The following is a 22,576-nucleotide window of genomic DNA, read 5'->3' on the forward strand; positions in this document are numbered from 1 at the left end:
CCTGCTAGGGTTGGCGCTCCGGGCATGCTCCCCTCGTAGCCACCACCTCCTATGGGCATAGCCCCCTCCTCCCTGCCATGAACCCCGCCACTCCCGACCTCTTACCCGAGCGCCGCAAACGCCGCTTCGACGCCCCCCCCCTGCCCCGCCGCTTCGACGCCCCACAGAGCCACGGCCGCCCAAGTCAGCGCCGCCGCCGCTGGCCCTTCTCCCCGCTCCTGCCAGAGAATTTCTTCGCATTTGACATGGGCAACTTTATTTCCGGCCTCTTCGGCGGCCGGCGGCCCAAGGACGATGGGTTGGGGTTTTACAAGGGATGGTGCGATGCGCGGTCGCGGGATCTCACGGTGATTACGGATGAGGAGACCGGGACGGGGCAGCACTTGCTGGGCCGGACGACTAAGGATTGGTCGAGGAAGGCCGCCTTGGAGGCGGTGAAGGGTTCACAGCGGCAGAAGAGCGAGCCGTTCTACAAGAAGGCGCTGGGGGAGGCGAGACGGAATGACAATAGGTTGGAGGAGAGAGGGATCAAGGTGAGGCTCGAAGAGGAAAGGCTTGCTGGCATACGGAAGCCATACAAGGCTGCTGAGGAGGTAATTTGATCCTTTCTTTATCTTCCTCTTCTTTGCTATTATCATGCTCGGTGGATTGGAGAAAAATCAGGGATCAAGTTTGCGTCTTGCACTGAATTAATAGGGCTTTCATGGAATCTGTGCTCTGGAACAGAATATTCTTAAGCGGGTTGTTTTCAAATTGTGTCGAGTTGGAAACTTCAACATTCCTGCCTTGCATTAGCATTTTGGCTCTGCTAACTTCACCCAATTTTAAAAAGGGGTCGTTTTGAATTATGTACAGTACAGGGGCAGAATTTATTAGCGCTTTTTTCACCAAAACAACACCAAATTTACTATATAGTGATATTTGAGATATTTACAAGTCAGAGGAAAAAATAAGAACATTTATATAGCGAACTACATATAAAAGGGATTAAGCCATCTTTTAAGAAATTTTAATTGACAAAAAACTTAGTAGAGGCACGGGTGTTTTTTTAAGGAAAAACTGGGATAAAAGCTACATGCCTGTCCAAAGAGCTACTTTCCCATTTTATGCACATGTTTAATGACCACCCTGCACCAATTTTCTAGGCTCTATCTAACTGTTGGTTTGTTGCGTTCATCTTTCACTATTCTAGGATTTATCTGAACTATTTAAACCTCTCACTGATGAGGAGGAAAAGGAAGTTCATGACTGTTTCCATGCTAGAGGTCCAAGGTACTTTTGACTGCCCTGCTTGCATGTCATTAAAGCTTTCTATATACCATATAAGCTTAATTGAGTGCCTTGTTTTCCCGTATCAGTAGCAAAGTCCTAGTGCTGCATGAACCATCGAACATTGAGGTTAGCAAAGAGAAATTCCAGTGCTTGATACCCGGTCGCTGGTTAAATGATGAGGTAATACTCTTGCTGAGTATGCTAAACAGACTTCGCTGATTCTATCTTTTACAAAGGTCAGTTACTACATTTTTGCGTACATGATGATGATAAAATATTTCTCTTGTAGGTTATTAAACCTCTATCTTGAATTGTTGAAGGAGAGGGAAAAAAGAGAGCCGAAAAGGTTTCTGAAATGCCATTTCTTTAATACATTCTTTTATAAGAAAGTTAGATTGTATGCTTCTTTAATTCTTCAACTATTGCATCTGCAGGATGTTCACATCGCTTTTCTGTACTAAAATTTTGTCCTTTTTGCATATATTCTCCCTGAAGCAGTTCTTTTGTTTTGTTTCTTTAGTAACTACTTCATGTTGATTTGGATTTTCTGCCTTGGGTCTTGTGGAAATTTATATGTTATGATGAACATTTGAATGATACTTTAGTTCTGTAGTAGTTTATGTTCATGTATCACGTCGAGCATTTGTTTATGTGTGAATATTATAGCACTGCTAATCCTGTATAATTCTATATCAGTTAATACATACTATGGCAGTACTCTTTAGGCAAATAAATTTACTGCTACAATTTTAATGCGATCAGTCTGCAATGGTATATGGTAATTACAATTGGGAAAATTTGATTGCATGACATACGTTTGTAGACACCAGAATTAGCTACTGCGCTCCTTCATTTCTGTGGAGTTTGTTTTCTTGGTTCCCGTAGATTGTATTATTTTTTTCAAACACCTTAGGTTGTATTATTACTTGATTTGCACCTTAGTGTGCTAATGTTTACATATATATTTGACCGACTCTGTTCATGCTATTCTCACTTCATTTCATTTTTTTTCTTTTTGTTAGTTGGGTGTAGCCTAATTGTATGTAGTGAAATTAGTGTCTTTGCTACCTTTTCACTGACAGACGCGGACTTTAGTGTTGCATTTATGCCTTTGGTTTTCATTTACAAGAAAAATAATTATTACCATATGAACATCCTCATTGACTTCCTGAATTGTTGCTCAGCTTGCTTGCGGAAAAAATGGTTATGACTACAAATCTGTCAAAAGGTGGACTACCCGTAGGAAGTTGGGATATGACCTCATTGAATGCAATAAAGTAAAGTGAATGTTGCATTCTTTATTCTTTATATCGTTAGCCGTTTCCATCCTTTTCTCTTTGGCTTTGCTTTTTCTCATGGTGCTTTCTTAATTTCATTGTAGATCTTTGTCCCTGTGCATAAAGATGTGCACTGGTGTTTAGCAATTATAAACATGAAGAAAAATACATTTCAGTACCTTGATTCTCTTGGCGGCATGGATCATAATGTACTAAACATGCTGGTAAGTATATGTGATGTGTCCAGAGTAAAAAGTTGACCTAAAAAAGAATTAAATTCCAGCTTTGGCAGCTAGAAAACTATGGCCATTTGCTCTTATTTTTGCATGCTAACTTTTTAGAAACGTTGTTAGCTGCACAACTATTTACTCCTTTTATGTGAGCATGTATTTTTATTGATATACCTTTCCAATTCTCGTTAGGATTGGTGAAATACAAAACTAGATGACTGTGGACTTTGGCATATATGTTCTACACTTTCACATGGTCCTTGGGACCTCTAGTCCTTGTTCTCTAACCCAGTCTACTCTAAATGAAAGCAAACAATTAGAATTAGCTGGGTATGTTGGTAGGTTGTTTAATACCGTAAGTGCAGATGCTTTTACATTAAATGGGACTTAATGAGTTAATGGTGATATACATGTGTTTTCCACATGCAGGCTCGATATATTGCAGAGGAAGTGAAAGACAAAAGTAACGAAGTAATTGACACTAGTTCGTGGCAAGAAGATATAGTTGATGATATTCCTTTACAACAGAATGGGTATGCCTTGTTTATACTAATAATTTTCCTTCGCAAATCATGTACCAATCAGTGGACTAGTTAGTATGTGGCTCCCCCACTTAGATAACTCCTACTATATAGACCCCTACATACAATTCTTATGAATCCACCTGCATCTAATGGAGATATGGAAACTGATAAGTTTTGGCCCAAAATCAACATAAAAGTTGTTGATGCAGTCAGGAGTTTTTCTCACCCTTTAGACATTAACTTTACGGTCATATGTGTTAGAAGCAACAAGAAGGTTAGTTTTAAGTGAATAAAACCTTTTCCCCTTTTGGGTTTTACTTTTGCTTTATCATTTTTGAGAAAATTCTCATTTTTAGTATTGTCCACATAAATTGTTTGAACTTGAAGTGGTTTTTCTTTTTTTTTCTTTTTTGCATGGCTGAGTAAACTTTGAGGTGCATGTGCCTCTATGTTTTATTCCTGAATTTGTTAAATAGTAAGTTCAGTGCCACTGGTACGCCAAAATGTTTCCCTACCTCCGCAGAATGTGTTTTTCACGAGACATGCAGCTTTGTTCTGAATCTTCTTTTAGATGGATGGTCATAGGCAGTGTTTTTTCTGTAACCCAAGTACTAATAGGGAAATTTATGGTGATTGATAGAAGACCCAATAATATAATTATAGCTTGCTCAAGCATCTATTTTTAATTGTAACAAGTGACGAAAATGGATGTGACAGAAGCGTCTTTTTGTTGTAACAGGTGGGACTGTGGTATGTTTATGCTCAAGTACATTGATTTCCACAGCAGAGGATTGAGCTTATCTTTTCGTCAGGTGGGTATGCATGCTTAGGCTAGGCTGCTAGGGTTTAGCTATGTGCTCTTTTGCCTGCCTGAAGCTGCTTGTTTTAGTCATCAGCATTAAAGAATGATGTGCCTGTTTTGGTGTGATTACCCATAATGATACTTATCCAAAAGAATTGCTTCTTTTGCAGAAAGACATGGAATATTTTAGGAAGAGAACAGCAAAGGAAATCTTAAAATTAAGAGCTGACTGATGGATACACATCCTTCTCTTTTTCAAATAGAAGCTGACTTCTTGTACTGTGTTTTGGGAACTAGAATAGAAGCTGATTGCAACGTCACTGTGCATGTTGAGGGTAATTCAAACCTGTAAATCCTTGTTGGATTTTTGTCGCGTGACACAGAAGCTTTGGGCGCTGGCGTCCAATGATGTAAAGGCTACCGATTTTCTGTAGAGCGATTTGAGTGGGAAAAACAGTGAAGTAAAGTTAGATGTAGCTACACTGATATCTGTCTGGTTATAGTTATTTTGTGCTAGGATAATTCTTTTTTTTGGTCATGTTTGTAAGTTTGAATTTAATACCTCTGTGGCATCTGTTGATTGCGAATCTTTCATCGCTCCTCGAATTGAGCTGAACTGACGAAGTGAAAAAAAAAATAGAATTACATGGAAAATGCATGGCGAAGTGGAAATACAATTGAAAACAAACAGAATCAGATGGAAAATGCATGGCCGAGCGCAACGATCAAACGAAGTACATGACGAAAATGAGCGCACGAAAAAGGATATCAAAAAAATGGAGATGCGGGGTATCGATCCCCGTACCTCTCGTCCGAGCTACATCCCCTTTGTGCTCTGGATGCTTTGTGCAAATCCTCGTATTTATTAAAGTTTTAATGATTTCCTATTGATGTCCATCACTATTCAGTACGGAGTATATACCATGTTCCCGTCTCCTCTATTCAGTGCAGACCATGCTATGCTGAATACCACGTCATGAGTTGATGCATTGACGTTGCGTGCGCTTCCTGTCAAGGTTCGCGGATCACTGCGACCCGTCCCGTGCCCGCGTAGCCCAGCGACGCCCTGGCACGGCGAGCATGCCGAGGGGACACGCGCCGGCGCCGCACCCAGCTCGGGCGGGTGCCGGGTCGGAGGTCGGGGTGGTACGTTGCGGCGTCTGTCTACACACACAACAAAACTAACTTCGGGTGCGTTTGGTTATTTTATTTATTTTTAGCACGTGTCACATCAAATCTTTAGATACTAATTAGAAGTATGAAACGTAGGCTATTTACAAAACTCATTACATAAATAGAGGCTAAACGGCGAGACGAATCTATTAAGCCTAATTAATCCATCATTAGCAAATATTTACTGTAGCAATATATTGTCAAATCATGGACTAATTAGGCTTAATAGATTCGTCTAGTCGTTTAGCCTCCACTTATGAAATGGGTTTTGTAAATAGTCTACATTTAATAATTCTAATTAATATCTAAACAAAATAAGAAAGAAACCAAACCAGGCATGGATTTCTCCACTTTTTCTTTGCTTCATGCGACATTTCCAAGACGGTGTGCAACGGAATCTGTGTGGTTTTCTCACAGCCCGGGGGACACGGGTGCTGCCGTCACGCTGCTCACAAGTCGCACAATCCTGCCGGTGCACAGGAACAGCCTGCGTCATGCCTTCCTAGCACTAGAAGATCTTCAGTACTGCGATATCAGATCGATCGGCGCCATTACATTTGCTTCTTGCCTCGCCATTTCGGTTACCCGGCGGCGCAAGCGTGAAGTGAAGGAGTACGTTCGCGCGGCGGCGATGGCCGGAGACCACGAGCTCACCCTCACCCAGGTGGGGGACCTCCCGGAGGTCTGCCTGGCGCACGCCATCGCGCTCACGTCCCCGCGCGACGCCTGCCGCTGCGCCGCGGTCTCCCCGGCCTTCCGCGCCGCCGCGGACTCCGACCACGTCTGGCGCCGCTTCCTCCCGCCCGGCCACCGCGGCGCCACCGTCCTCCTCCCGCAGGGACCACCGGCCAAGTCGACGGAGACAAGCAAGGACGCCTACCTCCGCCTCTGCGACGCCGCCGTCATCGTCGACGGCGAAGGCAACGGCAGCATGGTAATTGTTTATTCGGATGTTTTAATCATTTCACGTGCTGGCTTCTTGCCTTCTTGGTACGCAACAATGAGCTAGACCTCGTGCACTGCAGAGGATGTGGCTGGACAAGGCGAGCGGCGCCAAGTGCTACATGCTTTCGGCGAGGGCGCTGAGCCTGCCATGGGACGACGGCGAGTTCAGCTGGAGGTGGACGCCACACCCGCTCTCCAGGTTCTTCTCGTCGATCACTCCTCCCTTCCTAGCTAGACTAGATCCAGCGGAAAGATTTTGGTTATTTGCTGGTACAATCTTCTCGGAAGTCTATGAAGAATGGAAACATAATACAATTGTGAAAAATCACTGAGAGAGAATCAAATACCGGAAGAAATAAAAAACCAACATAAAAGCATGAGCCAGGCGATCTGAGTTTTTTTTTAGCTTCGTGATACAGTGCGGCACAGTGATATTACAGTAGCCGTGTCAGTGATATCACATTCTTGTTCATGCGGTCCTTGTACGGCGATCTGAGAGATGTACGGCGAGTAGACATGCAGTACTGCTGAACTGCTGAGTTTGCCTGTAAACCCTGCTTCCATGTCTGTCCTTGACTAGTCGCATGCAAAGTCTGCAATGTTCTTTCAGCGGATCCAGTGCAGGAGAAATTACAAAACCGTGTAGGAATCAGGGCAACGCCGGGTAATCGCAGCTGCTGCGATAACAGGTGGAAGCCACGCACGGCACGGTGCTTCGTGCAGGTCAACTTCCAGGACGGACGGTTACTTAGCTTGTACTGCCCATGAGTCATCTCACCCTGAGCTCGATAGCGGCCGGCAGATATCGATTGATCCGTGCTGCTGCTTAGATGCCAAGATGTCACTGGTGGTAAAAGTCTTTTCATACTCAAGATTTTCTCGTCGAAGACGTTGACATCAATGTCATATCATTGCATCTCTATCAATAAATAATTCTTTTATTTCTTTGCCAGCTCCTGTACTCTTCTTCTCTGTCAATGAAATATGTACTGCTAATCTTTCATCCGTCCTGATTTCGCTGATTTGGCAGCCATGTTGTAATCAGCGTTGCGATCGTTTACAGGTTCGGTGACGTGGCCGAGCTGGTGGAGTGCTCGTCCCTGGACATCTACGGCCGGCTCCCGGCCGCCGAGCTCACGCCGGCGACCTCCTACGCCGCGTACCTGGTCTACGGCGTGGCGGAGGGGCACCGCGGCCTGAGCTACCCGGACCAGGAGACGACCGTGGCGCTGGGCGGGGGCCTCGTGGCGGCGGCGCGGGCGCGTCACGCCGTGTGCCTCCACCCCGCCGAGGAGGCCGAGGCGCGCAAGTTCAGGGCCGTGTCCCGCGGCGCCGGCGAGGACTCGCCGAGGCGGCCGAGGCTGCGGGAAGACGGGTGGTCGGAGATGGAGATGGGGCGGCTGCGCACGCCCAGCGACGGCGGCGGGCAGGAGGCCGACCAGGAGGTGGTGGTGAGCTTCGAGGTGCTGGGGTGGTACCCGAAGCGCGGGCTCATTGTCGAGGGCGTCGAGTTTAGGCCCGTCAACTGATGTCGGCCTTTCTAGCTTGTCGTCTTCGACTCTTCGTGTAACGCTTGGTTGAAGGGAAATTTATGTAATATATGCCCCTGATTAATTTGGCAAACAGGTAACATGCTCTTGTCCGCAATAGTAAAATTAGTGGTATTTTCAGGACAACTTTCTCAAATCAATGTTATTTCCATGTGAAATTTTTTTCCAGATCGGTGATCTAAGATTGGGCAATTAGTTATTTGCGAACTACTTATAAAAAAAAATATTTGTTCTCGATGTCTCAGGTCTATATGTGTTCCTGACAATGACAAACAAGAGATCGTGCAAAATTACGGGATATCAGAACACACTATGATACCACCTAATGGTATATAACGAATAAAATTAACGTTTAAAAAGAATAAACAAATTTGTGCATCTAATGTAAGCATCAAGGTGCTCTAGGAAATGTAAAACCTTTTTAGAACCTACTGTCTCTACTTATATCTAACAATCCATCCATATGTTAATGATGATGTTATTATTAGGCCAGGTTCAATGGGGAGTTTCATGTCATTAAATTCAATGGTACATCAGCAAAATTGCTGACTTGGCAAGGTAATTAATAGAGAGAGTTTCATCCGATGAAAGAGAAATTTCATCCCCATGACACTGATCCGGTACAGTTACCTAGTTCTCAATCCAGGTACATGTAGAATAAAACTATGCACTGAGACTAACCTTACACTATACCTATACAAGAGTAACCTTACATTATATCTATACATTAGTAGTAGTTAATCCTTAAGTCCTAATAAACTAGACCGACGTAGTCGAGCTCCACTGATCCCAGCCATAACTGGCCGTCCTTTTCGGCAACATCGCTAAGCGTGACGCCCTTGGCCGCCGTAAGCTCCTCCACCTCCACGCCGTCCGACCCGAGCCGGACGCCCACCAAGTGCTTCACGGGAGCCGCCGCGTCGAACCGCGCCTTCTCCTGGTTGAGCGCCACCCAGTAGCCTCCCTTAGCGTCGCGCCTCACATTATCCGGGTACCCCGGCAGGTCCGCCATGAGCTCATACTGCCCGGCCTTGGAGCCCTTGAGCCAGTACCTGAACGCCTGGCACGGCACCGTGTGCGCTACCACCACGTGTGTCCTGTCCCCGCTCACTGCCACGCCGTTCGGGTACGGCAAGCCGGCCCGGAGCACGGTCACCTGCTTCGCCCGCGCGTCGTACTTTAGCAGCCGCCCCGTCGCATCGGCATTCATCATTATCTCCGTGTTGAACCGGCGCGGGTACGTGATACTGCTGTCGGTGAAGTAGACGTCGCCGGTAGCCTGGTCGACGTCCAAACCGTTGACGAAGTGGAATGGCACGCCGTCGGCCTGGGTCGCCAATACCTCCGCCTCGCCGCCATCGGGCCCAACCTTCATCAGCCCGTGGTACGCGTCGGCGATGTAGAGGTCGCCGGTCTTGGCGAAGAACTGGAGCCCCAGCGGACGCCCGCAGATACTCTCCGTCTCCTCCGACGGCACCACGGACGCCGTGCACAGCGGGATCTTCCGGTAGTTGGGGCTGTGCGCGAACGTGGTCCAGCCGAGGGTGCTGCCGCCCCACTTGAGGACGCGACCGTCGGAGACGCCAGCGTAGGGCCCCTGGCCCCGGCGGTCGAAGGCGAGGCTCTCGGCGCCGGTGACGCCGTTGGGCAGCGGAAGATGGAAGCTCCAGAGCGTGGGCGTGGTCTTGATCGGCTGGGCGGCGGAGAACGACGACGTGAGAAGGAGCGCGAGGGCGACGGCACGCAGGAGCGCCGCCACCAGGTTCTTAATGCGCGCCATCTCGATCTCGATTACGCTGAGAGCAGCTTTGGTTTGATGGGACGGCGTGGTGGGCAGGTAGCTGCCGTTTTATTGGCCAGGCCGAGTATGCCGGCGACGGACTCGGACGCGGACTCGAGCTCTTCTTCTTTCCTGTGTCCGGTGCGCTGTCCGAGCCCAGCTCGGGTTCGTTTTGGTGGGTGTCCCGTGTCCGACTCGGCGACTCGCCCGGGATTCGCCTCTGCTTGCAACGTTTCGGCGCCGCAAACCGGGAGGAGTCCGTCGCGCGTCTTCGCCCTTTCAGGTGTCTCTCTTCTGACGGAGTGGGTCTTGTGCACGTCAAGCGGTTTTGGATTTGGCGAAATTTTGCGTTCCACTGTTGCTTCGGTTTGATCGTTCCTCGCTGGTGTTAGCACCACAGGTAGCACAGCAAGTCAGCAACAGGATATAGGAACAGAGAATTGAATTGGAGATAGGAAGAACAGAGCAAGGATAGGAGAACATAAAGGAAAATGAATTCCCGTTACAATGCTACTACTTCGTAGTACATTGTAGATTCAGTTTACATATTGGACCTAGTTCATTCTGGACCTCACTTCGACATTGGCTTGCCTGGCCCGTTCACCTCGGCGACGGCGAGGCCCGTTTGCTTCCACTCGTTTTCTCTTTCTCTATAGGCAGTGACGATGGGTTGGTTCTTGGTGATGGCAGCTGGCGCGCCACAACAAGTTTTATCTGTGACTCAGATCCTAACAAATGTCCTGGTAACCGGGGATCTGCGTTTGGAAGTTCCTCGCTCACGAAGTCACGATTGTACTCATCTTGAGTGATAGTATATCAAAATTTTTGGTCAAGTTTAAGAGGGGAAAAAAAAGAACACTTGACCTAGTTAACTAGTACTACCTCCAGATCAAAATGTTTGACGTTGATTAGTTCATCCCAACATCCAGGCTACCCATTTTTTAAACCCAGCACCTGTAGTCTTACGCTCCTTCTGTTCTTCTGCCGACCAAGTCGCATTGACTGCGTTAACAACTGAAAATCGCCACGGCCGCCATTGTTCCTGATAAAGTTCAGGCCAAACCAGGCTTCCACAGTTTGGTTTTTCTTTTTAGGCAATTTGGTTTGGTGGGAAATGGGCTGAGAAGGCTATTGGTTTGGTTGGATTGACTCGATTTTGTTCAAGGAGGGAGGTGGACTACTCAATTTTTTTAGCAAAATGGACTAAAATCTATTAGAGATAATTCAGTATATCAGTCAGCTACTTTGTGCATATTAATGCGGCTGAGTCAATTTAGACCCTACTTCAAAAGGTAGACCCTATAAGTAAAACACTGCATTCACGTCATAAATTTTAGCAAAATTAACTGGGTTTTGTTATCATTGAAGGGAGAAAGAAGAGAGCGAACTTTAGAAGTTTGAAACACTGGTGTATACCATCATCTTGATTATGCTCGGCTAGCTGATTACGAAGTTTGATACTTTATATATGTTCTTGGATAGATACGGGATGATGCCTTACCTCAAAGCAAGACTTTCACCTCCATATCCTTCCAGCGATATCATCAGTGGCTGCTAAAATAATGCTATGTAATCTGATTTATTGTTGCCGCACGGAAGGCGTAGAGGATGTATAAAACTAAAACGATAATAGCCAACTTGGAACACTTCAGCGGCTCAATATCTTTTTAGAAAGATGTTTGATTATAGTTTGGTTTGTAACCGAACGTGCACTTGTGTGTACATTAACTCCACACGCCGGAGAGTCAGAGACACTACTGGAGATTGGAGAACCTGCATTCTGTACCTGTTGGCACCCCAGGTGATTTGCAAGCGGTACAGGAGACATGCATGGCTGATACCAAAGAGGAATCTTTAGTACCGGTTGCGGTTGCGATGCATGAAAAATCTTTTTAGCACCCGTCGGATTCATGTGCACGTCGATGATGCATGGGAACTCCTTTAACATATACTAAGGGATCCTATTTTATTTTTTATTACTTATTTTACGTTGCACCACTATGTGTACGCAACATGCGTACCACATATCCGTCTTGCACTATTATACGTTCATATACATTGTTATCGATCAAGTTGAGAATGTATAAAACTAACTAACATCATGTAATTAAGGGCATTTCATATATCCCTATATAATATACAATATATTATATACATATGCACAATATATTATGCATTTACTACTATTTTGCTTAAGAAGACGATTGTGGTAGATGAAGAGGATGGCTTGTAGTGGAATTCTCTTGGGGTACTCGTGACCTCATCCATAAGAAATCCATGTACTTGAATTGTGGGGATCCTATCCGACATAAGGAGTTCTTTCTTCATCTTCATCGACCGCCATTTGCAAAATATGAATAAATTAAATCAACGCTTGAACACACTGAGAAATAATATATTGTTATTGGTGTTTACGTACTTGGATATCTGAATTCATTACCTTATCACCTACAGAATTGTGAATGAACTCACAAACATAGCATATGTTCCCCACTTCCTATCTCAAACACTTTAACATGAAAAGAAATTATGAAATATGAGTGGCATAGAATAAATAAGATGTGCAACCTCTATACATACCGAAAAGTCCATCTTAACAACAAGTGTTTCCTTAAATTCACCGCATACATTTAGACGAAACCGTACCCATGTTTGCTTAAGGAAGTCTAAGAGGCTTTGGAAACTTTCCTTTAGTTTCCTCAATTAGTGATCACACTAGTACCAATAGTGTTACCGACCGGTACTAATGTGTGTTGCACGGCATTCCTGTACTAACATATGCAGCCGTTAGTACCAGTACTGATGCAACCAGCAGGATCGGATCTATAGTCGTATATATCACGGATGGAATTTCACAGTTCGCTCATAGTGAGAGGTCCAACAGCAACTGCAGGCATGGGTAAGGAATCCACCTCGGCAAGCATGATGACACGTTCTCGTTATTGTAGCTGCTCTAAGCAGGTCCGACTGGAGGAGGCTTGGAAGCTGACTGGAGAGAAAGAAAACAGCAGCGCCGAATGGAGAAAGAAGAGAGCGAATTTTACAAGTCAGAACAACTAATGTAATTCCTCTGGTTGTTTTGATTTTTCTAGGTGCATAGTTTTTCTATGCACTTAGATGTAGTATATGTCTAGACGCATAATAATATCTATGAACTTAGAAAAATCAAAACGACCTACAATTTGAAATGGAGGGAGTATACATAATCTTTAGGGGCGGATCTGCATGGTGTAATATTAGGCAAGTCCTCATGCACATAAGACATGACGCTAGCTGTAGTGCAAGTCTCAGCACCCCTTTGAACTGATCCTAGTTCCGCACCTTATCATCTTGCTTATACTCGGCTGATTACGAAGTTGATACTTTATATATGTTCTTGGATAGATACAGGATGATGCTCATCTCAAAGCAAGACTTTCACCTCCATATTCTTCTGGCGATATCATTAGTGATTCAGTGGCTGCTAAAGTAAAGCATGCTATGTATTCTGGTTCATTGTTGCCGCACGGAAGGCGTGGAGGATGTATATGACACTAACAATGACAGTCAAACTTTGAACACTTAAACTGCTCAAGATTTTTTAAAAAATACGTTTGAATACAGTTTAGTTCATGACCTAGCGTGCTCTAACGTCCATTTAACTCCGCGCGCCAGAGAGAGTCCGAGAGCACCAACAGCAACTGCAGCCATGGAGGAGGAATCCACCGCCTGGTCCACCTCGCCGCTGCTCCTCCTCGGCACCCTCCTCTCCCTTGTTGCCTCGCTTCTCTTCTTGCTTCGCCGTGCCCATGGCTGCAGGAACGCAACGCCAGCAAGCAAGGGGCAGCTCCCTCCCGGCCCGCCGGCGCTGGTCTTCCTCGCCAAATTCTTGGCGCTCCGACGATCGATCTTCGACCTCGGCCCGATCCTCCGCGAGCTGCACACGCGCTACGGCCCCGTCATCTCCGTCCGCCATTTCCGCACGGTGGTCTTCGTCGCCGACCGCCGTATAGCGCACCGCGTCCTAGTGCAGGGCGGCACCACCTTCGCCGACCGCCCACCCCTCTTCGATCCGGGACGCCTCCTCTACACCGCCGGGGCGCGCGACATGAGCAGCTCGCCCTACGGCCCCTACTGGCGCCTCCTCCGCCGAAACCTCGCCGAGGCACTGCACCCCGCCCGCGTCAGCCTCTACGCGCCGGCGAGGCGGGCGGCGCTGGACGTGCTCGTGGCCGACCTCCTCCGCGCGCGCGGCGGCGACGATTCGAACCCCGTCCTGCTGAGGCCGGCGTTCCGGCTCGCCTTGTTCCAGATGCTCGTGTACATGGGCCTCAGCGCGAGGCTCGACGCGGAGGTGCTCGACGAAGTCCAGGACATACTGCTGAAAATCCTCCGGTCCATCACCTGCTTCCCCATCTTCTCCTTCTTCCCGGCGATCACCAAGAAGATCTTCCGCAAGCGGTGGGAGGCCTACGTCGCCGTGAGCCGCAGGCTGGACGAGATCCTTCTCCCGCTCATCCAAGCTAGGCGTGCGGCGCGGCGTGGCGACGACCCGCCATGCTACGTGGACTCCATCCTCGCGCTGCGCCTGCCCGACGAGGGCGACCGCCCGCTCACGGACGCCGAGGTGGTCAGCCTCTGCTCCGAGTTCCTGAACGCCGGCACGGACACGACGGTGACGTTGCTGGAGTGGATCATGGCGGAGTTGGTCAACCACCCCGACGTCCAAGCCAAGGTGTACGAGGAGGTGAAATCCAAACCGGAGCTCAACGACGACGACCTCCAGGAAGCGCGGTACTTGAAGGCCGTGGTGATGGAGGGCCTCCGCCTGCACCCACCGGCGCACTTCGTTCTCCCGCACGGCCTGCAGAGCGACGCGGAGATCGCCGGCTACACGGTGCCCAAGGGCGCCGAGGTGAACGTCCTGCTTGGAGAGTTCGGCCGCGATGAGAAGGTGTGGACGGCACCGCTGGAGTTCCGGCCAGAGCGATTTTTGGACGGCGGCGAGGGGTTCGACGTGGACATCACGGGGAGCAAGGAGATCAAGATGATGCCTTTCGGTGCCGGGCGACGGATGTGCCCGGGGTACACGCTGGGGATGCTGCAGGTGGAGTTCTTCGTGGGGAGCCTCGTGAGGGAGCTGGAGTGGCTGCCACTGGCGGAGGGGGAGGCCGTCGACATGACGGAGAGGCTGGATTTCACAGTTGTCATGAAGCACTCGCTCCGGGCTCGCATCATACCGAGGAATTGAAATCATCAACGCCTGTTCTGAAAAAATCGAAATAATCGGAAAAAGGCTCTCAAGTTTGCTGACGTAATTTTGTTTTATAGATGTATCTCATGTTTTTGTTCGACGTAATAAACACGTATGCAATGTGCAACTTGATTTGAACTGAACTTTCAAAATATGTCCATATACTTAAATAAGTAAAGAAATTGTGGGGTTTTCAGGTTTATTCCTGCATTGCTATTGGTACACACGCGTTCAGTGGTACTGCGTGTTTTCCGTGCAATGAGGGTAGTAGGCTCTCTAGTCTCTTCTTTAGTGTGTGTATGAACGCGCACGCGTATGTGCGCGTTGTGGTGTGAGTGTGATGTGCGTGGTTGTGTGTGTGCTATGAATGTACCCTCTCAAAAAAAATCTACTCCTACCATTTCAAAATGTACGTTCAAATGGAAAGACGTGTAAGGCTGCAAGACGCGTAAGGCGCGTGCCCCGCGTCGCTCCCTGTGACTCGGGCGGCGAGCAACCAAGCCGCGCCGCCACCTCCCCCCGTCTTCCCAGCCTCGCCGTCGCCAGAGCGAGTTAAAGGAAGCCCTCTCGGCTCGCCAGGATGGCGGCGACGAGGCAAATCGACCGGATCTGCGCATGGGACAGATGCAACCATCATGGCGGCGGCGCAGCCGAGTGATGCGGCTGGAGTGGAGTGGGGCGAGCGGACCTGCCATGGCCACGGAGGCCCGACGGGACTGCATTCCTAGCTCGGGATGAGTCCTGGCTAGATTTGGGCCGCGTTGACGACGATGTGGCATGCGGGCATGGCGGCGGCGCATATGGGCAAGGAGGAGGACTGCTTCTCTAGGACCCTCACGTCGCTCCTCGCGGGCGACTCGGGCGGCGCCCAAGCAGCCGCGCCACAGCGCCCTACCCCCGCGTCCCTCGGCGAGACTTTCTCTACTTCGTCCCCGAGTTCAGATGTTGCCGTGGATTTGCGGCGACACTCTTGGTGATAAGCCTCCAGCGATCTAATCCGGTATATTCAAGGCCGAATCCAGTGACTCCTTCTGGATCTACACGGGGATATGTCGTTCCTACTAGTGCGTGGGTTCGAGCAACCTTGTGCCCGGATCCTATGACTAGCACCCTTCCAGTCAGACCTCATCAGATGTGCGACGGGGTGGCAGCATAGTTGGACCTCATTAGATGTGCGATAGGGTGGCAGCATGGTGGACTTGGCATAGTGTCAGCCATGACACGACACACGCATCTAGGCCTTGCCGCGACCAGCCTCCTACCCTAGCATGGTGGTTGTGAATCGCGACAGCGGCGGATGGCTCTCGATAATAACAGATGCAGTCGCGGGTGTGCGACACCATCAGCGGCTCGGTGAGGTACCTTTAGTACCTTTTTGCTTAGGTTGTTGTTGGCATGGTGTGGTGGAGGTCGGGGGGAAAAGACTTGTTGGTGACGCTTGCGAGTGCCACTACCTCCTTAGAGGTAACTTGTTTGCACCTCCGCACAGGGTCATGTTTTGATTCTCTAGGTGTGAACCCAGCCCAATACTCGGGCCGACAATGATGGCGCTATTCGTATCATGTTCTTCATGAAGGTGTTGTCGTGGAGATCCATCTGGTGTTTCGGCATTCTCTATTTTTGCTCAGCTGCTCGTGGGTGATCTTTCTACGTTGCTTTGAGGTTACCTTTGGAGAATATATTGGCTACAATTTATTAACGTGGCGTGAGGACATCAGTGAGACCGTCCATTTAACAAGCAGAGCAATTGAGGCTTTGGATTTTCGTCAAGAATGGATTGACATTGCTTATAACTATTATCTTTTTATGTACTCTTCCGCTTTTATTTATTTTTTTTGATAATCAGCTATTGGAACTTGGTTGTGTGCGTTTTTCACAGAGGCCGGGTGTATTTTCATTTTCTAAAAAAATTCAAAATGTACATGTTTCAGTTTGCGCCGGGGCCGTACATTTGGTTTGATTGATCCAATGGTACTGACCCTTGTAAGATGTAATCCAATTTGGTTTGCACTTTGTTTCAGTCGATAGGTAGATCAGCAGAATTAGCAACGTACTCGTCACAGCTGACAACCGGCGGAATTTATGGTGCTTCCGTGGCTCGCCGCGCCAGTTGCCGCATGGCAGCAGGAAGCGACGACGAGCGCGACACCCACACGGGCAAATAGGGGGTGTTTGGATACGAGATGCTAAATTTTAGAAGGTCATATCGGATATTTGGATGCTAATTTTGGATGCTAATTAGGAGGACTAAATATGAACTAATTACAAAACTAATTGTAGAACCACTGGGCTAATTCGCGAGATGAATCTATTAAGCTTAATTAGTCCATGATTTGACAATGTGGTGCTACAGTAACCATTTGCTAATGATGAATTAATTAGTCTTAATAGATTCGTCTCGCGAATTAGATTCTATATATGCAATTAATTTTGTAATTAGACTATATTTAATACTCCTAATTAGTATCTAAATAAATATCCGATGTAACAGGTGCTAAAGTTTAGGAGGGGGAGCCAAACAGGCTCTAAATGCAGCCCTCAACAAAAGAAGTAGGGGCTCAAGTAACTCGGCCTCCGCTTGGCCCAGCAACACAGCCGCGTCGTTTCAACAGATCGAATCGTAGTCGTAGCCTCCGGATCCGACGGTCCTCTGGATCCCGGGGTAGACGGTAAATGAAATACCGTCCACCCCGACCCTCCCGGCGCGCGCTCTCGCCCTCGCCTCGCCCTCGCGCTTGGCATCGCCGGCGCCCACGACGTCACAATACGCTCCCTAATGCCATCTCCGTAGCCTCCGACGCCGCCTCCGCCCTTGAACGCGCACCTCCCCCTCACCGCATTGCGCTCCACGACGGCGGCCGCCGTACGTCGTCCTTCGTGTCCGTGCCCGTGGCCAGCGACACCGGAGACAGCACCGACAGCCCCGCCGCTCGCATCTCCGCCGCCTGCAGCCCTTCCGGGTCAATAGACATGCTTGGCGGAGGTCGAGGGTGCGGCGTTCTTGGAGCGGGCTGGCCGGGATCTGGCCGCGGCAACACAATAAGCGAAAACAACTCCTTTTACCATAAGCGAGCAACTGGTACATGAGGAAGACGAAGAAAATTATAGTAAGAAAGCTACTGATAAGCGTGGATGTTCAGTTAAATATGCAGTGTTTCTGCACTTCATTCTCTTTTTCTCCAGCCTCGAGAATTCAGTGCTTTCAGTTATCCTTGCAGAGTTGCAGTACTATATTCAGTTAATCAATGCTTTGCTTCATTATTCTCTTCAATCCTCTCTTTTTTTATTGATTCTGTTACTTCCTTGTTTTCATTCAGTTTTTTTTGAACGGGTTTCTATTGTATATTCGGTTGAAAAAGATGGTTGCATCATCCAATTTTTCATTTTTCCGAAATATATGTAACGTGTCATTACATTGTTGGACAAGAAAGTGATTGAAACAAAATCCACCGGATGGTAGGTAGACATTCCCGAGGGAAACTTGGTGTTATATGTTCGCCTGACTAATTTGGCAAACATGTATCATGCTGTTGTTCGCAATAGTAAAATCACTGGTATTTTAAGTACAACTTTCTCAAATCAATGTTATTTCCATGCGATCTTTTTTCAAATCGGTGATCTAAGATTGGGCAATTAGTTATTTGTATCGTGTTTTTTTTTTGCTTAAGATGTCTCGATGGAGCACGAGGTCTATATGTGTTCCTGACAATGACAAACAAGAGATTGTGCAAAATTACAATGGAGGGATATCAACCATGGACATATGACAAAGTAAAATTGCTGAAACCTGAAAACTGCTCAATATGCTACCACCTAGACTACGAATAAAATTAATGTTTAAAAACGATGAACAAATTTGTACATCTAAATATAGCATCGATGCAGGTGCTCTAAGAACTATTTCCTAATTGAATCTACTTTTATCTAACAATCCATACGCTAATGACAACGCTACAACTAATGCATAGCTATCTTATGTTCCTCACTACTAATAAGACCTCCTTTGGCACGGCTCAGGTCAAAGGGAATTCGGCTTCGCGCTACAGTAACACGCACTATTTAGCACCGTGTGTTACTGTAGCATGCAATCAGAATAGATATCAAGGCCTCAAAATAAACTGAGAAGGAGGTGAAGCCTAAAAATGTGGCTTCCCATGACTTCGGCTCTGTCTGCTACAGTTGCAAAGGCAAAACCCCCGAGCCATACCAAATGAGCCCTAAATTAGTCCGACGTAGTCGAGCTCCACAGACCCCAGCCACAGCTGGCCGTCCTTCTCGGCGACGTCGCTGAGCGTGACGCCCTTTGCCGCCGTGAGCTCCTCCACCTCCACACCGTCCGACCCGAGTCGGACGCCCACGAGGTGCTTCACGGGAGCCGCCGCCGATGCCGTGGCGTCGAGGCGCGCCTTCTCCTGGTTGAGCGCCACCCAGTAGCCTCCCTTGGTGTCGCGCCTCACGTTGTCCGGGTACCCCGGCAGGTCCGCCATGAGCTCGTACTGCCCGGTCTTGGGGCCCTTGAGCCAGTACCTGAACGCCTGACACGGCACTGTGTGCGCCACCACCACGTGCGTCCTGTCGCTGCTCACCGCCACGCCGTTCGGGTACGGCAGGCCAGCCCTGAGTACGGTCGCTTTCTTCGCCCGCACGTCGTACTTGAGCAGCCGCCCCGTCGCGTCGGCGTTCATCATGATTTCCGTGTTGAACCGGCGCTGGTAGGTGGTGCTGCTGTCGGTGAAGTAGACGTCGCCGGTGGCCTGGTCGACGCCCAGCCCATTCACGAAGTGGAACGGCACGCCGTCGTCGGCCTGGGTGGCCAGCACCTCCGCCTCGCCGCCATCGGGACCGACCTTCATCAGCCCGTGGTACGCGTCGGCAATGTAGAGGTCGCCAGTCTTAGTGTAGAACTGGAGCCCCAGCGGGCGGCCGCACATGCTCTCCGTCTCCTCCGACGGCACGACGGACGCTGTGCACAGCGGGATCTTCCGGTAGTTGGGGCTGTGCGCGAACGTTGTCCAGCCGAGGGCGCTGCCGCCCCACTTGAGGACGCGGCCGTCGGAGACGCCGGCGTAGGGGCCCTGGCCCCGGCGGTCGAAAGCGAGGCTCTCCGCGCCGCTGACGCCGTTGGGAAGCGGGAGGTGGAAGCTCCAGAGCGTGGGCGTGGTCTTGATCGGCTGGGCAGCGTAGATCGACGACGGGAGCAGGAGTGCGAGGGCGACGGCGAGCAGAAGCGACGCCCCCACGTTGGTGCGCGCCATCTTGATCGCGTTCTTCGTCGATGGAGCTGAGCAGCTTTGGTTCGATGGGACGGCAATCCGGTCGCGCACGCGCACTTTATAGTCCAGGGCGTGCGGCGGTGCGTCAGACTCGGACGCGGCCGAGCGTCGCCGTCGGTGTTGAGGACTCGAGCTCTTCTCTTTCCTGTGTGGCTGTGTCCGACTCCAGCTCGGGTCCGACTCGCCCGGGGTTCTAGCGGTAGTGAACTTCGCCAGACAAAGAAGACAAGGAACGCGCGAGAGGAGATTGGGCTGCAGAGAAAACAGCAGCACTGAAATGGAGAAAGATGAGAGCACATTCAGTAGACTGTCAGATGAAGACACCATGAATTTTAGGGAGATTGATGTATAAGCGTATAGCATCGCCACTAGTTTATGCCTCTTTGCCCATGCTCGACTGATTCCGAAGTTTTTTACTCTTTATATATATGTTCTTGGATAGATGTAGAACGATGCTTTATCACCAAGCAAGAGAGACTTTCACCTCCAAGCCCATTCCGGCATTCCGCGATAGCGTCAGTGACAGCTAGTACAATGCTATCTAATCCGATTTACTGAAAGTCACCACGGAAGGATTGGTGGATGTATAAAACTCACGACGATAGAAATAGAACGCAACTTTGAACATCCAAGCGGCTCAACATTAAAAAATGGTTTGATCATAGTTTAGTTTTTAGACCTAACGTGAAGTAAATGTATTTAACTGCGTACCCAGAGAATCAAAGATTCAGAGCGCACGAACAGCAGCTGCAGCCATGGAGCAATCCATCGCCTGGTCCACCTCGCCTCTGCTCCTCCTCTGCACCCTGCTCTCACTTGTTGCCTCGCTCCTCTTCTTGCTTCACCACGCCCATGGCCGCAAGAACCCAACGCGAGCATGCAAGGGGAAGCTCCCTCCCGGGCCACCGACGCTGGTCTTCCTCACCAAGTTCTTGGTGCTCCGGCGATCGATCTTTGACCTTGGCTCGCTCCTCCGGGAGCTGCACGCGCGCCACGGCCCCGTCATCTCCATCCGCCTCTTCCGCACGCTGGTCTTCGTCGCCGACCGCCGGCTAGCGCACCGCGTCCTGGTACAGGACGGCGCCACCTTCGCCGACCGCCCGCCCCTCTTCGATCCGGGACGCCTCTTCACCGCCGGGGAGCGCGACATCAGCACCTCGCCCTACGGGCCCTACTGGCGCCTCGTCCGCCGCAACCTCGCCGCTGAGGCGCTGCACCCCGCCCGCGTCAGCCTCTACGCGCCGGCGAGGCGGGCAGCGCTGGACGTGCTCGTGGCCGAGCTCCTCCGCGCGCGCGGCGGCGACAGCTCGAGCGCCGTCCAGGTGAGGCCGGCGTTCCGGCGCGCCCTGTTCTAGATGCTCGTGTACATGAGCCTCGGCGCCAGGCTCGGGGAGGAGGTGCTCGACGAGGTCCAGGACATCCAGATGCAAATCCTCCGCTCCATCACCAGCTTTCCCATCTTCTCCTTCTTCCCGGCGGTCACCAAGAAGCTCTTCCGCAGACGGTGGGAGTCGTACGTCGCTGTGCGTCGCAGGCAGGACGAGATCTTTCTCCCGCTCATCCAAGCCAGGCGCGGCGACGACCCGCCGTGCTACGCGGACTCCGTCCTCGCGCTGCGCGTGGCCGACGAAGGCAACCGCCCGCTCACGGACGCCGAGGTGGTCAGCCTCTGCTCCGAGTTCCTGAACGCCGGCACGGACACGACGCTGACGCTGCTGGAGTGGATCATGGCGGAGCTGGTCAACCACCCCGATGTCCAAGCCAAGGTGCACGACCGGAGCTCAACGACGGCGACCTTGAACAGGCGCGGTACCTGAAGGCCGTGGTGCTGGAGGGCCTTCGCCTGCACCCGCCGGCGCACTTCCTTCTCCCGCACGGCGTGCAGAGCGACGCGGAGATCGCCGGATACGCGGTGCCCAAGGGCGCCGAGGTGAACGTCATGCACGGCGGGTTCGGTCGCGATGAGACGGTGTGGACGGCGCCGCTGGAGTTCCGGCCGGAGCGGTTCTTGGACGGCGGCGAGGGGTGCGACGTGGACATCACAGGGAGCAAGGAGATCAAGATGATGCCTTTCGGTGCCGGGCGACGGATGTGCCCGGGGTACACGCTGGGGATGCTGCAGGTGGAGTTCTTCGTGGGGAGCCTTGTGAGGGAACTGGAGTGGCTGCCACTAGCGCAGGGGGAGGCCGTCGACATGACGGAGAGGCTGGATTTCACCGTCGTCATGAAGCACTCGCTCCGGGCTCGGATCATACCAAGGAACTGAAATCATCAATGTCGGAAAAAGCTCTCATGTTTGCTGATGTGCTTTGGTTTTTTAGATAGATGGATAGATGTCTGTGTTCGACGAAACAAACACGCAACGTGCAGCCTGTTTTGAACTGAACTTTCAAAATATGTCCATATAATTAAGTAAGTAAAGGAACTGTCTACGTATCTCATGACAGATTTTTCCTACTAAAATCTACTTATGTAGACATTTTAGTTTGGTTCTATACCCGTAAAGCTGCTAATGAG

At 49.8% G+C, this 22,576-nt stretch overlaps 5 protein-coding genes and 1 pseudogene across 5 annotated transcripts; 4 read left to right on the top strand and 2 right to left on the bottom strand.

Moving 5' to 3' along the window:
• The first annotated feature begins 6 nt into the window (after positions 1-6).
• Positions 7-4,705, top strand: LOC101774725 (putative ubiquitin-like-specific protease 1B). Its single transcript, XM_004984361.2, has 9 exons — positions 7-593; positions 1,193-1,272; positions 1,359-1,463; positions 1,562-1,661; positions 2,457-2,549; positions 2,654-2,773; positions 3,209-3,312; positions 4,043-4,115; positions 4,276-4,705. Exons 1-9 carry the CDS (start codon positions 78-80, stop codon positions 4,336-4,338), a joined length of 1,254 nt encoding a protein of 417 aa, XP_004984418.1. The 5' UTR covers positions 7-77; the 3' UTR covers positions 4,339-4,705.
• A 997-nt stretch (positions 4,706-5,702) lies between these two features.
• LOC101775128 (putative F-box protein PP2-B8) lies at positions 5,703-7,941 on the top strand. The gene is made up of 3 exons (XM_022822985.1): positions 5,703-6,212; positions 6,304-6,422; positions 7,287-7,941. Exons 1-3 carry the CDS (start codon positions 5,910-5,912, stop codon positions 7,750-7,752), a joined length of 888 nt encoding a protein of 295 aa, XP_022678720.1. The 5' UTR covers positions 5,703-5,909; the 3' UTR covers positions 7,753-7,941.
• Positions 7,942-8,458: 517 nt separating this feature from the next.
• On the bottom strand, positions 8,459-9,553 carry LOC101786209 (protein STRICTOSIDINE SYNTHASE-LIKE 10). The gene has a single exon (XM_004986936.1). It carries the CDS (start codon positions 9,551-9,553, stop codon positions 8,525-8,527), a length of 1,029 nt encoding a protein of 342 aa, XP_004986993.1. The 3' UTR covers positions 8,459-8,524.
• Positions 9,554-13,239: 3,686 nt separating this feature from the next.
• On the top strand, positions 13,240-14,897 carry LOC101775531 (cytochrome P450 89A2). Its single transcript, XM_004984363.3, has one exon. The coding sequence runs from the start codon at positions 13,242-13,244 to the stop codon at positions 14,781-14,783; it is 1,542 nt and encodes a 513-aa protein (XP_004984420.1). The 5' UTR covers positions 13,240-13,241; the 3' UTR covers positions 14,784-14,897.
• A 4,106-nt stretch (positions 14,898-19,003) lies between these two features.
• Positions 19,004-20,041, bottom strand: LOC101775942 (protein STRICTOSIDINE SYNTHASE-LIKE 10). Its single transcript, XM_004984364.1, has one exon. It carries the CDS (start codon positions 20,039-20,041, stop codon positions 19,004-19,006), a length of 1,038 nt encoding a protein of 345 aa, XP_004984421.1.
• Positions 20,042-20,700: 659 nt separating this feature from the next.
• On the top strand, positions 20,701-22,454 carry LOC101776348 (annotated as a pseudogene).
• The last annotated feature ends 122 nt before the right edge of the window (positions 22,455-22,576 follow it).

The sequence above is a fragment of the Setaria italica genome, chromosome IX (assembly GCF_000263155.2).
Source record: "Setaria italica strain Yugu1 chromosome IX, Setaria_italica_v2.0, whole genome shotgun sequence".
Taxonomy (NCBI): Eukaryota; Viridiplantae; Streptophyta; class Magnoliopsida; order Poales; family Poaceae; genus Setaria; species Setaria italica.

Coding starts and splice junctions, on each gene's coding strand:
- LOC101774725 (XM_004984361.2), top strand. CDS start 78: ATGAACCCCGCCACTCCCGACCTCTTACCCGAGCGCCGCAAACGCCGC. Junction 594..1,192: donor CATACAAGGCTGCTGAGGAG/GTAATTTGATCC, acceptor TCACTATTCTAG/GATTTATCTGAACTATTTAA. Junction 2,774..3,208: donor ATAATGTACTAAACATGCTG/GTAAGTATATGT, acceptor TTCCACATGCAG/GCTCGATATATTGCAGAGGA.
- LOC101775128 (XM_022822985.1), top strand. CDS start 5,910: ATGGCCGGAGACCACGAGCTCACCCTCACCCAGGTGGGGGACCTCCCG. Junction 6,213..6,303: donor GCGAAGGCAACGGCAGCATG/GTAATTGTTTAT, acceptor CGTGCACTGCAG/AGGATGTGGCTGGACAAGGC. Junction 6,423..7,286: donor ACGCCACACCCGCTCTCCAG/GTTCTTCTCGTC, acceptor GATCGTTTACAG/GTTCGGTGACGTGGCCGAGC.
- LOC101786209 (XM_004986936.1), bottom strand. CDS start 9,553: ATGGCGCGCATTAAGAACCTGGTGGCGGCGCTCCTGCGTGCCGTCGCC.
- LOC101775531 (XM_004984363.3), top strand. CDS start 13,242: ATGGAGGAGGAATCCACCGCCTGGTCCACCTCGCCGCTGCTCCTCCTC.
- LOC101775942 (XM_004984364.1), bottom strand. CDS start 20,041: ATGGCGCGCACCAACGTGGGGGCGTCGCTTCTGCTCGCCGTCGCCCTC.